General features: G+C 45.8%; 1 protein-coding gene across 1 annotated transcript; it reads left to right on the forward strand.

The window, feature by feature from the left end:
* The first annotated feature begins 9,408 nt into the window (after positions 1-9,408).
* Positions 9,409-16,004, forward strand: RNASEL (ribonuclease L). The gene is made up of 7 exons (XM_071435826.1): positions 9,409-9,494; positions 9,760-12,018; positions 12,822-12,910; positions 13,839-14,029; positions 14,142-14,262; positions 14,556-14,677; positions 15,043-16,004. Exons 2-7 carry the CDS (start codon positions 10,584-10,586, stop codon positions 15,176-15,178), a joined length of 2,094 nt encoding a protein of 697 aa, XP_071291927.1. The 5' UTR covers positions 9,409-9,494; positions 9,760-10,583; the 3' UTR covers positions 15,179-16,004.
* Positions 16,005-17,888: the final 1,884 nt, after the last annotated feature.

The following is a 17,888-nucleotide window of genomic DNA, read 5'->3' on the forward strand; positions in this document are numbered from 1 at the left end:
CACAAGCCACCCCTGCCACTCAAATGCATTTTCCAAGCAGCTGCAGCTGCAGCAGAAGCTCCTGAGCCCTGTGACAGCCACGCAGGGGCCAAGGATCAGCAGGCACTGTAAAACACATGGACTCTGCTCCATCCCCACCCATCCAGAGGAAAGCAGGCTGAGCTCCCCCTCACCTCTCATTTCCTTTTAAATTAAGCATGGCCTTGTCCTACAAGCCAGGTGATTTGGGATCATAGCAGTTTGCATCTCTATCTGATCTTTGTCCGTGTCAGAGGGAAGAAATGAGATGGAAAGTAGCCAGGAAATATTTAAATTACTTGTCAGGAAAGAGAGCAGTAAGGCAGACTAGAAGCAGCCAGAATCAAAAAATAATGTTGTTGTTGCCTTTTTTTAAAAATAAACCTGCAGCTTCTGAATGAAAAATTTGAATACTTTGTCTTGCACACCTTGAAGTTAATTTAAAACTGATTCTCCATTTTAAAAAGTAATAAAATTAATTTAAAATAAATGATGTATAAATAAAAATAAGAAAATAAATTTAAAATTATATTATTTAAAAATAAAAATAAGAAAATAAGAAAATAAATTAAAAATTAAATTATTTAAAAATAAAAAAATATTAATTTAAATTAAAGTATTAAAAATAAAATGTATAATTAAAAAAAAAGAAGTAATAAAAATATAGAATTAAAAGCTTTTTGAGCTTTCTTTAGCAGGAAATGTGAGGCTGTGTCCATTTTTGCTGCATCATCCATGGCCCAAGCTGAGCCTCAGCCTCGGTGGCAGCTCTTAGACCCCACAGCTGATCCTGGACAATCCCATTTGCAGCCCAGTTTCCTCTGAGCTGCTTCCTAAAGAGAAAACCCAGTCACTAAAAGCCAGCTATGCCTGCTGCCAAAACCCAGTGGTCAAACAACAAAACCTTAAAGCCTCAGGGGGGGATAAAAAAAAGACCCAATCCACAAAACCACATTTGAGACATTGGAGCCAAAGCTTGCCTCATCCAGCTGTGGTCACTCAAATAAAGCCAGGCTGAAGTTTCCCAGGGAGGAGGCTGCAAATTTGGAAGCAGCTGAGGGGATTTGAGCTCCACCATGGGGCTGGTGCTGCCCTGCCCCCAGGCTGTGAACACAAACTTGCTCCTGGGCCAGCTTTCCATGAGCCAGGATGGGGAGGAGTGGATTTATTTGGTGGAAAAAAAAAAAAAAATTAAAAAAAAAGCTGTTTCCCCATGCCCTGGGAGCTGGAGCATTCCCAGCAGCAGCTCAGGGGCTCCTGCAGCCAGAAGATCCCTGCTCCAGTGGGACCAGGCAGCTTTGGGGTGCTCCTAGGACATGGATGGGGATGCAGGAGTGCACTAGGATGAGGATTTAGCCTGGTGGATGTGCAGATATTTAAGTGCAGGAATTCTGAGCTTTTCATTTTCCATGGATACACACGTGTGGCAGCAGGCTGCATGTGTGTACATCTGTGATGTTTTTCTCATTTTAAAGAAAGGCTGTGAAGGAACACTGTAAAATATTATTTGGATATGTTTTTGGAGGAAGGTCAGCTACACATGTGTAAATTCATTATTTATTTCTCATTTTAAAGAAAGGCCATGAAGGAATGCTGTGAATGGTTATCTGGGTGTGCTTTTGGAGGAAGCTCAGCTACATGTGTGTAAATTCATTATTTATTTCTCATTTTAAAGAAAGGCCATGAAGGAATGCTGTGAAATGTTATCTGGGTGTGCTTTTGGAGGAAGCTCAGCTACATGTGTGTAAATTCATTATTTATTTCTCATTTTAAAGAAGGGCCATGAGGCTGTAAAATGTTATCTGGATATGTTTCTGGAGAAGGCTCAGCTGCATGGGTATTCACCCGTGATTTATTTCTCTTTTTAGAGAGAGGCTGTGAAGGAACAGTGAAATGTTATCTGGGTATGGTTTTGGAGGAAGCTCAGCTACATGTGTGTACAGTCATGATTTACTTCTCTTTTTAGAGAAAGGCCCTGAAGGGATGCTGTAAAATGTTACCTGGATATGGTTTTTCTTTTTGAGGAAGCTCAGCTGCATGTGAGTACATCCATGATTTATTTCTCATTTTAAAGAAAGGCCACGAAGGAAGGCTGTAAGATGTTATCTGGGTATGTTTTTGGAGAAGGCTCAGCTGCATGGGTATTCACCAATGATTTATTTCTCTTTTTAGAGAAAGGCCATGAAGGAAGGCTGTAAGATGCTATTTGGATATGTTTTTTTGGGGAAGCTCAGCTGCATGTATGTACATTCATGATTTACTTCTCTTTTTCAAGAAAGACCTGATGTAAAATGTTATCTGGGTATGTTTTTGGAGGAAGCTCAGCTACATGGGTGTACAGTCATTATTTACTTCTCTTTTTAGAGAAAGGCCATGAAGGAAGGCTGTAAGATGCTATCTGGATATGTTTCTGGAGAAGGCTCAGCTGCATGGGTATTCACCAATGATTTATTTCTCTTTTTAGAGAAAGGCCATGAAGGAAGGCTGTAAGATGCTATCTGGGTGTGTTTCTGGAGGAAGCTCAGCTGCATGTGTGCACATCCATGATTTATTTCTCATTTTAAAGAAAGGCCATGAAGGAAGACTGTAAAATGTTATCTGGATGTGTTTCTGGAGAAGGCTCAGTTGCATGGGTATTCACCAATGATTTATTTCTCTTTTTAAAGAAAGGCCATGAAGGAAGGCTCTAAGATGCTATTTGGATATGTTTTTTTGGGGAAGCTCAGCTGCACGTATGTACATTCATGATTTATTTCTCTTTTTAGAGAAAGGCCATGAAGGAAGGCTGTAAGATGTTATCTGGGTATGTTTTTGGAGAAGGCTCAGCTGCATGGGTATTCACCAATGATTTATTTCTCTTTTTAGAGAAAGGCCATGAAGGAAGGCTGTAAGATGCTATCTGGGTGTGTTTCTGGAGGAAGCTCAGCTGCATGGGTGTACATGCATTATTTACTTTTCTTTTTCAAGAAAGGCCTGCTGTAAGATGCTATCTGGGTATGTTTTTGGAGGAAGCTCAGCAGCAGAGGGGATGCACTGAGCCATTCCAAGCACGCCAAACGCCTCTCCCGTGTCCTGCAAAGCTCTGCCAGCCCCGGGGCAGGCAGCAGGGAGGGAGCAGCTGGATGCCATCCTCTGCAGCTCCCTCTGCAAGGCCTTTGCCTGAACGAGGTGCCAGCACTCACAGCTGATGAGTGATGTGCTCCCCCTGCCCTGGGTAGGCAGCTGAATGCCAAGGCTGCCAATCCACCCCAGCTGCACTCAAGGATTTGTGCCCCTGGGCTGCCTTGGGAGCTGAGGAATAATGAGAGGTGATTTTCTTGCTCTCTGCTGCTGCTGGGACACCAAGGGCAGTGCTGGGGTCTGCAGCCAAGGTGGATTTGTAGAAAATTCTTGACAGAATGCTCACATAGTGTGCATCTGAATGCAAACCTTGAGATAAAGCATGCTGATTTTGAAATGCCAGGGAATAGGACGGACATTGAGAGAGAAATGGAACAAGAAACAAGCTTTAAAGGATGGTTTTGTAAATAAGACTGGATACTTTGGAGAAATAGAACTATGAAAGATGCATTGTAGGAGGACCCACGAGGGGTAATTTTAGATTACTGGCTTTAAGGCATTTACAGCATGGTAAAAATAGCAATATAATTAGAGCAATAATATATTACTCTAATATATTATTATATATTAATATATATAATATATAATATATATTATATATATTATTATAAAAGCCTTGAAGGGGATAAAATTATTATATATAATATATATTATATAATATTATATATATATTATATTTATTATTATATATTAATATATAATAATATAATCCTCTAATATAATAATATATTACTCTAATATATTACTCCCTGGAGACCCTAAAGCTGATAGGCCAAGAAATGCTTATAGTGCATTGTAATTAAGAAATAATTGGCTTCTGATTGTGATGGTGTGAATTGTAACACCTGTATTGTCTCACCCTTCTCATGAGACTGAAAATGGAATAAAAGTCTTTAAAATTCCTCTCAGTTGCCCCATCTCTGGGTCAGAAAAGGGCTGAATCCACCAGCCCTCCTGCCTCCCCAGGGCTGGGCTGCCTGTATGGGAGGGGAGCCTGGGGCATGGCACAGCCACAGCCTGGGGGAAGGATGGGGATGAGGAACAGCTGGGAGAAATCCTGCTGGAGATCCACCTGCTCTCCTTGGGAAAGGCATCTAAGCTCAGCCTGACTCCTTTTCTGACCTGTTTTGGCTGCTCTGGGCTGTTTTAAATGCCTCTGCCCCGCTCTCTTTGCCCAGGGACTGGGATTTGCTGCCCTGCTTGGTGAGGTCCCTACCTGCCTCGTTGTTGCCCTCACCTCTCCTTCCCTGCTGGCAAAAATTTCTTTTTTGGTGGTGATGAGGATTGAGCAGTAGACCAAAAAAACGAAAAAATGAAGTTTAAAAAAGGTAAAAATACTCCAGAAAAGGCGTAGATATGGGGGATGTGGTTCAGTGCTGGACTTGGCAGTGATGGATGATGGTTGGACTCAATGACCTTGGAGGTTGGGCTCAATGACTTTGGAGGTCTTTCCCAAACCTAAAAGGTTCTGTGAGAAGTGGCTGATGCTCCTCCATGGGTAGCATCACCTGCCATCCTTCTGTGGATTATTTTCCAGGGTTGTGTTCCAGCACTGAGAGTCACATCAGCACGGCCAAGCACATAAACCCTGGGATATTCCCACTTGGAAATATAATAGGAAAGCATGTGAAGGGAACACGAAGAAAAAAACCTCACCCTACTATTCATAGCTCCTTTAAAAAATGATTTTGCCCTTGGCAGGCAGTTTTTGTTGCCACATTTTGCTCTGTGTCTATTTGTGGCTGCTGGGAGGACAAGGATTCTCGGGAGATGTCATCTCAGGGGAAGGGATGCAAAAATGGGTGTGAGTCCATCAGAATGGAGGAAAAGGGAGATTTGCTTAGCTGTGCCCTTGATTTCCCTGCTGTCTGTGTCTCAGCAGCTCATCTCCTGAGTCCCTGGGTGCGTGGGGGCAAATAATGACTGTGCAGATGTACAAAAATACAGCAGGAACTCCATAATCCAGAGACTACAGAATGGTGATGGTGGAGAGGAGCTCTGTTACTCCTTGGAGACCCTTTCATTCCCTGGAAACTGCCTGTTGCAGGGACTCAGAGTTCAAACTTAGGGCTCTGTGAAAAACAATTTGGATCAGGAAAACACTGGCAGCAAACCCTTCTTCACTGGATGCAGGCACAGGACACTCATTCCCACCACTGTAGGGTTTGGATTCCTACCATCCTAGGGATTTTCATCTTCCCACCATAAGATAATAAATGATTTTAATTAAACCAGCAAGCTGAAGAAGGCTCTTGTACTCGGGGTGGGTGGGTGATGTGATGTTGTTATATTGGCCTTTTCTTTAATGCCTTTTGGCTTTTTTGGATGTCTTTACTGGCTTTGAAGCCGAAATGTGCCCTTGCTGTGGTTGTTTGTCTACTTTGCAGCCTGAAAATGGCTACTTGAGCACCAGCAGCTGCAGCCACAGCCCTGGTCAAACTGGGAGAGATTCTTGCTGTGAATTCAAATGAGATCCAGAGAGCCGTGGGACAGACTGGAGACTGCCCCTGAGTTTGCACAGTCTCTGTCCCTTTGGGGCTGTGTCAAGGCCTCCTGTGGCAGCACAAACCCTGCAGAATTCCATGCAGAGACCGTGGGATGTTCCCAGAGCCTGTGGATGCTGTGGGAAGCAGGATGCCCAATGAGGTACAGAGATGTGACTCCTGCAGAGGCAGAGTTTGGTGAGAGCTGGCGTGGAGATGTGAGCAAGAGAGTGGGATATACACAGAAAACACACACAGGGCTGCACCCAGAGATGGGACACCTCTCTTTTAGTCCCACACATCATCCCCTCCTTACACTGGGCTCTGCACAATTGCAGACTCCAGAAACAGTTTTTACAATTATAGAGATGATCACTCCAATTATAATGAGAGCCAAAACGACATTGCTGACTATAACAAGCCAAGACCTTCTAATTATCTATTTACCTTTAAAAAAATGATTACCTTGCCTGTGCTTTGCAAAATTCAAATGGCAGAAATGCCAAATTTTCATCCAAAAGTGGTTGTCTACCTTAAAAGCTCTTCCCCACCCAGCCAAAGTCCTTCCACAGCGCTAGTCTGGGGCCAACTGTATTTTTTTCTGGTGTGCCTTTTGCAGCTTTCCCAAAGCCCTCTGATTTTATGGATTCTCCCAGTCATCCCCTCCTTACACTGGGCTCTGCACAATGGCAGTCTCCAAAAACAGTTTTTACAATTATAGAGATGATAACTCAAATTACAATGAGAGCCAAAGCAAGACTACTGACTGGAACAAGCCAAGACCTTGTAATTATCTATTTACCTTTAAAAACTATTACCTTGGCTGAGCTTTGCAAAATTCAAATGCCAGAAGAGCCAAATTTTAATCCAAAAGTACTTGTCTACCTTAAAAGCTCTTCCCCAGCCAGCCAAAGTCCACCCTGCCCTTTCAGGGCTTTTCCCTGCCCTTGTGCCTGTATCAGGCCATGTCTCCATGTCCAAATGCAGATTCCCAGTTTGTGCATGTGCCCAGGCACCAGGGAAAGTCGGGGATGATTTGATGGATACAATTCCAGCCTGATTTCAGGTGTGAGCTGCATCCTGCTGCTGGCATAGTGCAGTGGAGGTGCCTGGGGGAGCTGCACAGGCTCTGCTGAGCTCATCTCCCCTCACAGGGCAGTGAAGGATGTGGGAACCCAGGGCACTGGGAATATTTCCCTGTCTGCTCTGGGGTGCTCTGACCCCCAGGGCAGCACTGACTCTGACCCTCATTCATGGAGAAAGTTTCCCAGATCTTCAAGATAGACTGGAATCCACAAAAGTGTGGAATAGATTGTAGAGAGCAGTGTAGGTGTATCACTTGGTGAGAAATTGAGGTTTTGGGATTTTTAGTGTGTTATGGATGGAAGCAAGATGGAGGGTACAGGGTGTTGTCCTGGGTTTCTTCTTCATGCTTCTTCTTCCTCCTCCTTCATGGGTTTGGGGGGCATTTTGCAATTGGGCAGAAAAGTCCTCATTGTGGGCTCTTTGGGATCAGTTATTGGGAAAATAATCCAGGTGTCAGCTCTTAATAGGATAGATTAGTCTTAGGAGACCTTGTACCAAGAGATTGTTGGCCATTTTGTGCCTTCTACTGAAAAGTTGCTGAACTGAGACTGTTTCACTGATAAGAAATAATAAACACTTGAGTCTGAACATGAAATACTATCTCAAGTGCCTTCAATCCAGACCCAGAGAAACCCACAGCTGGTACCACCACAAAGGAAACTGGGTGGGACATCACCAGAGCCTGGGCTCCTCCTGTGTGTTGGCTGCACAGGCTTTCCAGGCAGATAAGGAGGGCCTGGAGGAGCAGGCTGGGTGTTTACACAGAGCTGCCTACCAGGGGCAGGGTGCCAGGCTGATGCCAGGGAGGAACCCACATATCTGCAGCTCAGCGACTGCCTGGGCGTTATTTAGCAGCACTTAATCCCCTCACGTGGATGGATTTGCCAAAAAGGTGAGTGTGAAAAATGCCAATCACTTGTTTTTAAAATTGTAAAAGTTTAAGGATAATAAAATGGTTATAAAAATCGCAATATAATTAGAGTAATAATAATTTGGACAATTTGGATTAGGACAATGTGAGACAGTAGAAATAAAGAGTTACAGACAGACTGGGTACCTTTTCTGGGCAGAATAAGCCCAAAAAAGGACCCACAGTTAACAGGGGATTAACCCTTAAAAGCAATAACCTGTTGCATATTCATACACCTCATACATGATGTATAAATTCCATTCAAACACAGGATTCTGTCTGGTCAGTGCCAGCTTCTTCCTCTGGATCCTGATGGTGTCTCCAGGGCTGATCGAGGCAGGAAGAAGTTCATTTCTTCTGATAATGGAGCAATAAATTCTCTTTCTCTGAAAGATTCAGGTGTCCTGTGGCTGCTATCTCAGTCCAACTCCTTTCTTTAAAAAAATATCTTACATAGCATAGTTTCTATTTTAACATGATGTTATAACCTAAAACTGTATTTAACACACTAATTAAGAAAATTAGTACAGCATCACTTTCTAACACAACACATATAATATTAATTTTAATATTTGCAGAAAGGCAATCATAAAATATGCATTTTTCACAGTGAGGAAAAGGTTAAAATGAAACCCCAAATGCCCCCACAAATCCACAGCCCTGAGCACTCAATGCCTCCAGGCCTTCAGCTCCTGAAGCACTGCTGAGCAGATGTTTCTGAGCAGGGTCTGGGTGCAGGGGGAGAGCACTTGGCTCATGATTTCTCTGCTGCATGCTGAAAAAAAGGCACCAATTACATGAATTTACCCTGAGGAAAGCCAAAGATTGGTTTTTGGATGGTTTATTTCCCTGCCAAGCAGGAAATAATAAATAACAGAATTCCAAGAATTTCAAGAAATAAACACGGTATTTCATTGATTTGGATGCATTTCATTTCCTTGTATTAATTTCTATACCTAAAAAAAAAAATTTACTTTCCTGCATGCACCTCCCCCAGAACCCCAGCATCCTCCTGGCAGGGCCAGCACATATTTGGGGACACCTTGGTGGCTGTGTCACTGTGGGTGGCAGCAGGCAGGGCTGGGTGACACGTGAGGACACCCAGGCATGGTCAAAAGTCAGTGGGGCGGGGATAGAAATATTGAAACATTTCCTGGAGTGCAGATCTTGTGACTCTGCTGCTCAGAGGAGGAGGAGGAAGGTGCTCAGCCCCTCTCTTCCTCCTCCCCAGGGTTCTGCTGTCCTGACAGAGGTGAGGAACTTCAGCCCCACTGTGACCAGGGGATGCTGTGCTGCTTTTCTGGCCAGGAAAGTACCTTTTGTTTTTTTTTTTTTTAATCTGTGGCTAAAGGTATAGAAATTAATACAAGAAAATGAAAAGCATCAAAATCAATGAAATGCTGTATTTGTTTCTTGAAATTCTGTGTTTATTCCTTGGTCAGGGGATAGAAACCATCCAATAACCAATCTTTGGCTTTCCTGAGGGTAAATTCATGTAAATTTATACTTTGCTTTTATAACTTAAGACTTCTCTATCCCTTTCCTGATTTGCTTAGGTAATTTATTTCCGGTTCAGCTTGTCAGGCAGTAACTCCTGAAAGTGCTGATCAGAAAATGGGTATTGGAGCCCCACTTTTTCTAGAAACCAGACAGAAAAAGACAAATTAAGCCCTACCTGATCAATCTCCTGACATGGTGGAAAGCTTAGGAGAGGCTTCCTGTCAGGTGGGGTCTCCTCCTGGTCTCTAGAAGCAGGAGGGATTAAGGATTTCTGTCTCACTGCAGGTATTGGATCAGGGGCAGTCAGGACTGTGTGTGGCTGCCATCCAAAACTGAAGGGGAATGCCCATCTCCACCTGACACTGATGGCTTATCAGGTAACCTGGGATGAGTGTGAGATGATATTTACAGCAAAAACACCAGGGACACCTGTGGGAGGGGGGCTGTGAGAGGGGCTGGGGCCAGGCAAAGAAACAAGGGGTCCATCAGTGCTAAAGCTGTGCTTCTCTCCAGGCCTTGGCTCTCCCAGCTGGCACTGGCACTGGCACTGCTGTCCTCAGCTGCCCCTCTCACAGGACATAGGGAGTGTAAATGGTGAGCTTTCACAGCCTAATGAAACAGCATTTTCTGTTCATTAATCAGGTGAAGACCACAGAGCCCTCAAAAGTGCCCCCAGTGTTCGATGGCCACGCCTGGCACATGCCCTACTCTGAAAGCACTGAGCCCTGGACCTCTCCCTCCTTCTGGTGGTGAGCCCAGAGCCCTCCCTGTGACCATCACACCTCTCCCTCCTTCTGGTTGTGAGCCCAGAGCCCTCCCTGTGACCATCACACATCTCTCATCCTTCTGGTGGTGAGCCCAGAGCCCTACCTGTGACCACCACACATCTCCCATCCTTCTGCTGGTGAGCCCACAGCCCTACCTGTGACCATCACACATCTCCCATCCTTCTGCTGGTGAGCCCAGAGCCCTCCCTGTGACCACCACACCTCTCCCATCCTTCTGCTGGTGAGCCCAGAGCCCTCCCTGTGACCACCACACCTCTCCCATCCTTCTGCTGGTGAGCCCAGAGCCCTCCCTGTGACCATCACACATCTCCATCCTTCTGGTGGTGAGCCCAGAGCCCTCCCTGTGACAGTCCCACCTCTCCCTCCTTCTGGTGGTGAATCCAGAGCCCTGCCTGTGACCATCACACATCTCCCTCCTTCTGGTGGTGAATCCAGAGCCCTGCCTGTGACCATCACACATCTCCCATCCTTCTGGTGGTGAATCCAGAGCCCTCCCTGTGACCATCACACATCTCCCATCCTTCTGGTTGTGAGCCCAGAGCCCTACCTGTGACCATCCCACATCTCCCATCCTTCTGCTGGTGAGCCCAGAGCCCTCCCTGTGACCATCACACCTCTCCCTCCTCCTGTGGAGCCCTGGGTTCTGGTGGTGAACCCAGAGCCCTCCCTCTGAGCACCATGGAGTCCCCAGCTCACAACCAGGAGACCTCCACCCCTCCCAGGACGAAGACAGCAGAAGTCCTTAACTCAGAGCTAAATGCTGCTGTGTACAACAAGGACAAAACAGCTGTGCTGGAGCTGCTGGAGCAAGGGGCAGATGTGAATTCCAAGGTGGACAGTGGCTGGACACCCCTGCAGACTGCAGTGAGAATCAATGAGGAGGAGCTGGTCCGGCTTCTGCTGGCCAGAGGAGCTTCTGTGCATGCCAGGAAGGACAATGGGGGCACTGCCTTTATTGAGGCAGGGATTGCAGGGAATGTGCAGGTCCTGGAGCTCCTCCTGGAGCAGGGCTCAGACATCAACGAGCAGGACATCAATGGCTTCACAGCCTTCATGGAGGCTGCATGGTATGGGATGGAGGAAGCCTTGAGGTTCCTCTACAGCAGAGGGGCAAAGGTGAATTTGAGGAGGGAGCCCAGCGAGGAGAAAGCCAAGCTGCACAAAGGAGGGGCCACAGCACTGATGGACGCTTGCAGGGAGCGCCAGTTCTCGGCTGTGAAAATCCTGCTCCAGGAGATGGGGGCTGACGTGAACATCTGTGACAACAGAGACAGGAATGCCCTGATCCACGCCCTAAAGGAGGGTTCAGGCAAAAGAAAGGATGAGTCACCTGTGCCCATAGTTAACTTCCTGCTGGAGCACGGTGTGGATGTGAAGAGCAAAGATGAATGCGGGAAAACTGCCCTCATCCTGGCTGTTGAAATGCAGAGCCCGGAGCTGGTGACAGCTCTGTTGGAGAAGGATGAGATAGATATTGATGATGCAGATGAGGAAGGCAACACAGCCCTGATGGTGGCTGTGGAGAAAGATAATTGCAGAATAGCAAAGTTGTTGTGTGAAAAGGGAGCGAGGACGGACCGTGGGAACCTGATTGCTATTGCCAGGAGGAATCGTTCTCCCGGGATGGAAAACCTTCTTCGTGAGTACAAGGTCAGGTTTGTTCCAGAGACCCCCAGAGCATGGGAGCCACACAGCAAACGCTGGAGGGCCCAGCTGAAAAACCTGGATCAAATGTATCGCCCCATGATTGGCAAACTGAAGACATTTCCATACATCCAGCAGAAAATTCAGGATGGCATCTACCTCGGGCTCCACGGAGGGACAGAGGTGGCAGTGCAAATAACCCGCAGTGCAGAGGGTGACAGAGAGAAAGAGTTCCTTGAAAAATGTTCTCACAGCGAACATCTACTGAAGCTCTTCCAGTGTGAGAAGGAAAAAGGCTGCATGTACTTGTGCTTCCCACTCTGGGAGAAAAACCTCCAGGAGCACCTGCAGGACCCTGAAGGCCAGAAGGATTACAAAGCTGCTCTGAAGATCATCTTCCAGGCACTGAGAGAGCTGCACTCCCTCGGATTTGCTCACCAGGATCTACAGCCCGGGAACTTCGTAATAGGTTACATTTTGATTTCCTTATGTTTTCGTTTTGCTTTCTTTATGTTTTCATTTCTTTATGTTTTTCATTTCACTTCTTTATGTTTTCTCTAAACTTCAGGGAGAGCAATTTTGCTCTCCCTGAAGTTTAGAGAAGAAGGTGCCTCACAGCTGTCTGTAAAAGTAGAGATGTCTTTGTGCTGAAGGGGGTGGCTTTAGATCTCTGTGGTGCTGTTCACAGGGGTCCCAGGACAAGGGAAGAGATGAGGATCTTGACTCCAGGTTTCAGAAGGCTGATTTATTATTTTATGATATATATTATATTAAAACTATACTAAAAGAATAGAAGAAAGGATTTCATCAGAAGGCTTGAAAGGAAAGGAATGGAATGGAATGATAATAAAATCTTGTGACTGACCAGAGAGTCCGAGCCAGCTGGCTGTGATTGGCCATTAATTAGAAACAACCACATGAGACCAATCCCAGATGCACCTGTTGCATTCCACAGCAGCAGATAACCATTGGTTACATTTTGTTTCCGAGGCCTCTCAGCTTCTCAGGAGAAAAGATCCTAACGAGAGGATTTTTCATAAGACATGTCTGTGACAGATCTCCTCTTTAAATAGGTACAGACAGGTTCACAGAGAGAACAAGCTTACACATCCCATTAGTTCTGCCTGCCTCTCCAGGGCTCTGCAGTCAGACCAACCCATCACAGATGCCTCCAGAAACTGTTTTTTAAAGAAGGGGCCATCCAGAAGTCAGCAATGGACCAAATGAAGGTTTGCCACCTTTATTTGCTAACAACTTCTCTTACTTCCCCAGATTTAGGTGGCAAAATTTACTTGGCGGACTTTGGTAATAAAAGAAGGTTGATTGAAGGCCAAGAAGAACTTGTCAAGTCAGATTTACAGGTAAGTTCTTTGTGAACCGACCTATGGTTTAAAATGTTGAGTGCTCTGTAACTGTGGGTCCTAGGGAAAGGCTTTTTGCATTCCCAGCTAGAAAATGCTTTGATTTGTGGGGAAATCAGTGTAGTGACAGATGTTGCATAAGAGGGATGTTGGTTTGGATGCCCATCTCCTCTGTCCCGGTGCACACAGCTTCAAGGTTTGTGTTGGGTGTGTTGAATCTTAACTTCTTTTTGCCAGGGTTGGGATGAAATGTGTGAGATGGTATTTCTTGTTGGGACTCAGATATTTATTAGTTCTTATCTATATTGCAGTCTCACAAACACTGAGCTCTACAGCACTTCACTCTAACAAACTAAAAATGGAACCATGTCTCTCTCTCTCTATAAAGCCTTTTAAGGATAAACTGTCCAACTAAGAAGTGACACCTAAATTATTTTTGCTTTTAACCCAATGACCCAACCCACTTTTAATTATTTTTACTTTTAAGCCAACCACCTGTAGGCCACAATGTGGACTTTTTTATCCAATTACACAAAACCACCCAAACCCACGGAGACGAAGGTGAAGCAGAAGGACCAGCCATGGCCCGAAAACCTCCATCTTAGTTTATATATATTACTATAGTCTAAAACTCAAACTCTAAGTTTTCTACCATGTGATATTACACACTTTTAATCAAACTCCACACCCACAATCCCAGTTCTATCGTTCAATTTTGGAAGCCTTCTCCGTGGCCTCAGGTCAAATGCAGTGTTCTCCTGGGGGTCAGTGCCTGTCAGCACAGAAAGTCTCAAATTCTCAGTGACCAGGGTTCCAACAGGTGTGTATTTTATACTTCTGGGCCCCTGCAGGGTTTGGGGACACGAGTCCTCTTTCATAGGGCTGAGGCTGGGTGCCAGGGCACAGGAGCATTGATGTCTCTTTGCAGGCCCTGGGCAGGCTCGTGCTCTACATTTTAATAGGGGGTGGGAAACCCCTCCAGCAAGTTGGAATTGAGGATTTGGCTCGCAATTCCCCAGATTACACGGAGGCTCTGGACCTGGTACAAAGCCTGTTCTCTCCTGATGAACGAGGCTTGGAAGGGTTGAGCAAACATCCCTATTTCTGGAGCAATCAGAGGTAAGGCCTGGGAGTACAAAGGAGGTGGAATCTTGCTGTGGGAATTGCCTGTAGTGCTGGGAAATCCCACTGGGAGATCCCACTGCAGCTAATGAAGCTTCTCATCCCACAGCAGGTTCAACTTCCTGAAGAGTGTATGGAATAAAATCAAAGATGACCCAAACAAAAAAAGTATTTTTCAAGATCCTAATGCCACTAAGAAAGCTTTTCCTTATCCACAGTGGACCAAAACGGTAATCCTCTTCAATTTGGGTTGGTATCAGGTTTGAGCTGGACATTCAGGCAGAAGATTTTCTGAGTGTTTAAAAATGGAACTGGAAAAAGTAGCCCCCCACAAAATACAGACAACTGGAAAAAACAATTCAGTCGAAGGCATGTAGTCAGAAGATGTTGATGCTAAAGGGAGCTCTGCTAACTGGGGTGATAAAAGGGGTTGATAATTCTCAAATTGGCTGGCAAACCTTCAAAGTCTATTGGTTCTTGTGGGGTGTGAAAGGCAGGGAATAATCTGTGTGCTTTCTTTCAGATTGACAAAGATATTTTACATGCCATGGAAAAACCCAGGAATGCAAAACCTACCAAATATGGAAATGATGTCACCCAGCTCCTGAGGCTCATGAGAAACATGGATGAACATAAAGATGAAAAGTAAGTGTTCTCATCCTTGCCCTTGCCATAGAGTCAGAGAATATCCTGAGTTGGAGAGGACCCTCAAGGATCACCAAGTCCTGTCTTTGCCCAGGACAAGCCCAAGAATTCCCACCACATGCCTGAGAGATCTACCCAAGATGAAAGTGAAAGACAGATGGAGGTGTTGGAGGAATAGCAAAAAAAAACCAAAAAAAAAACCAGAAAAAGAAAAAGGATTGAGGAGTAGAAAAGTTGCAGCTCTGGGATTTCTAGGAAACCTCTCCAAGTTATCAGAAAGCCTCTCTGAAATGTCTTTTTCTCTGCAAGGACATCCTCCCCTTGGACAGGCTTTAAAAATCCTGTTTGCTTTTGTTCTCTTTCAGGATCACCAACAAAATAAAAGACTATGCTGAGTATTTCCTGGAGGCTTTCCCAGAACTCACCATGTATGTGTACAACAGCTTACGGCAGAACCCCAGGTGCAGCCACCTCGCAGACTTCCAGGAGCCTCCTCTGTAGGATGTCACTGCCTCCTGCCCCATGTCTGATCCACCATCACTCCTTCTATTGCTTATTTATTCACCTCAAAAAGAGCTGAAGATGTGGGTAAGGAGATGGGATAAAGCACACCCATACTCTGTAGGAGTGTGGAGTATGGAGGACTTGAATTAGGAAAGATTCCAAGGAGTTTGGTGTAACAACCATGAGCTTTGGGTGCTCTGATTTGCTCTGTTATTGTATGCTGCTTATGGAAATATTTTTTAGGTGTTGAAAAGGTTGATTTTTTTGGTTTTTTTTTGTGTTTCTTTTTTTTTTGTTTTGTTTTTTTTGTTTGTTTGTTTTTGTTTTTGTTTTTTTTTGTTTGGTGGTTTGTTCATTTTTGGTTTTTTTTTTGTTTGCTTTTTTGTTTGTTTGTTTTGGGGGTGCTTTTTTGGTGGGGTTTTTTGTTTGTTTTGGTTTGGTTTTTGTGGTTTTTTTTTCCCAAACTCCAATCGTTGCTCTTTCAATGACCCCACGCAGAAACAAAGTTGAAATAAACTTGACTAGAAAACTGACTCCACACTCTTTTAGAAACGAGGTTCCCCCATCCTCTCTGCACATGAAGAGAGGTTCTGCAGCACTGTCAAACCACCAGCTGCATCAGTGCTCCTGCCTTGGAGCAAAGGTCCTTCTGAGGCTCCTGGGAACCTCTTAAATACATTCTGAAAGTTTGACTACGCAGCTGTCGATGAGAAAATGCAACCTGGAGAATGCTGGCTCCTCTTGCACCAGTATTTTTGGTTTTTTTACCTTTCCTCCCTGCTCTTTTTTTGTTTTCTTGCTCAGTGTGTGTTTCTCATGCCCAGAAGGCAGGAGGACACCCAGAGATGAGTGCTCAGGTCTCAGCAGTGAAGGGAGCAGGGGCTATGGGGTGCCCTGGGCCATGGCAGCATTTCTGCTCTTGCACGAAGAGAAGGGAGGCCACGGGCTGGGCTCCTCCAGCCCCCTGTAAAATGCCATATTTCCTGCTTTCTGGGACCTTTGCAACTTCCACCCTCACTGTGCTGTTCCACTGAAGGGCTGGGTCAGGATGGGCATATGAGCCTGCACTGTGGCTGAGGCACTTACCTTAATGGTGAGAAATGAGTGAGTTTTCTATTATGACTTCTTTTTGTCATTGTCATCTACAAAATATGCTGTGTTTAAGAGACCCATACAAATATTTCATTGATATGCTTTAAACATCACTGCATATTTTCCCAGCGTGAAAAAATAATGTCAGGGCCCTGTTTTGATCAGCATTTTCCCTTGTGGGAAAATCTACTCATTATTTTGGTCCTACATAGAATCCATCCCAACTGAAACCCTTCAAGAACAGCACCTGAGCTACATTTTAAGGGATGTGGTGATTTCATTGCTGTCCCCATGTCACTGAGGGGAGAATCCTGCTGTGGTAGCAGGCAGGTGCAAGAGGGCACCCTGGCTGGGGAGGCACTAAGGGCTGGCACAGGATTTTGTTGTTCCTGCTGTTACACAACAGGCAGCCTCAAAACAGAGCAGGGACTAAACCCAGCCAGGCTGTGATTTATCTCTCTGGGGTGATCTGGCTGCTGGGAAGAATTTCCAGGGATTGCTCCTGTGCTCTGTTCTGGTGTCAGAGAAGAAAGCTGATCCAGGCACAGCATCTGCAGAGCAGAGTGCTCCTGGAGCATCAGTGCCACAGCTTTCCTGAAGAAGCTTCTTAGAAAAAACACCTTGATGGAACAGGCACATCTGTGCTCACTCCAGGTCATTTCAGCTCTTCCTCTGGGGTTCCAAAGGGACTTTTATTGAGCCTCTTCACCAAAAGAGTCAAGGGATGAAGAGCTACTCGAACAGGGAAAGCAGGGGTTTATATATGGATTTTGAGGGGTGGAGCAGAACACCAGGGCCAATGGGATGAGGGCACAGGGGTGGGAGGGCCAATGGGATACATTAAATCTGCATATCACAGCAAGGCATGCTGGGAGAAGCCTTTTCCTCACCCTAATAATGGTAGTTATGGCTTGAGGAGTTTGAGCAAAGCTGTCGGGGTCTTTCTCCAGGCAGCGCTGACAGAACCACAGGACACAGCCTCAAGCTGCACCAAGGGAAATACAGGTTGGATATTGGGAAGAAGTTTTTTATAGAAAGAGTGATAAAGTTCTGGAATGGACTGGGTACTGGAGTCCCCATGCCTGGGTGTGTTTAACAAAGCCTGGATGTGGCACTGGGTGCCAGGGTTGAGTTGAGGTGTTGGGGCTGGGTTGGATTTGATGATCTTGGAGGTCTCTCCCAACCCAGTGATTCTGTGATTCTGTAAAAAACACCAGGCTGCCTCTGCCAGGAGGATGGGCCAGTGAGACACCGGGCAGGATGGAAAATGCTGGGCAGTGCTGCAGCTGGTGCTGTGGCAATGTCTGGGGCACAGCCCCATGGAGGAGCCCTGGGGAGCTGGGGGCAGAACCAGCTGCCAGAATTAGTGCTGTGAGCTGTGCCAGCATCAATGGCCATCTGAGAGGTGCTGCCTTTGCCTCAGGGCTGTGATTTGAGCCCACACGCTCCATTGCTCTGCTCTCCTGCCTGCATTTGCTGTGCCTCTGCCTTTCTGCTCTGCTGGGGCTCCCCAGGACAGCTGGCTGAGCCCAGTGATGGGCTCAGGTGCTGCCTCTCCTGGCTCTGGCATGCTGAGGATGTGGATGCTTGTGTGCACAGGGATGCTCCCAGCTCC

The sequence above is a fragment of the Agelaius tricolor genome, unplaced genomic scaffold, assembly GCF_023055355.1.
Source record: "Agelaius tricolor isolate 1412-34295 unplaced genomic scaffold, bAgeTri1.0.p SCAF_11, whole genome shotgun sequence".
In the NCBI taxonomy this organism is placed as follows: Eukaryota; Metazoa; Chordata; class Aves; order Passeriformes; family Icteridae; genus Agelaius; species Agelaius tricolor.

Excerpts from the sequence above, each read along its gene's own strand:
- RNASEL (XM_071435826.1), top strand. The coding sequence starts at position 10,584 with ATGGAGTCCCCAGCTCACAACCAGGAGACCTCCACCCCTCCCAGGACG. Across the intron at positions 12,911-13,838 it reads TTGTCAAGTCAGATTTACAG|GCCCTGGGCAGGCTCGTGCT; the intron begins GTAAGTTCTTTG and ends GTCTCTTTGCAG. Across the intron at positions 14,030-14,141 it reads TATTTCTGGAGCAATCAGAG|CAGGTTCAACTTCCTGAAGA; the intron begins GTAAGGCCTGGG and ends CTCATCCCACAG.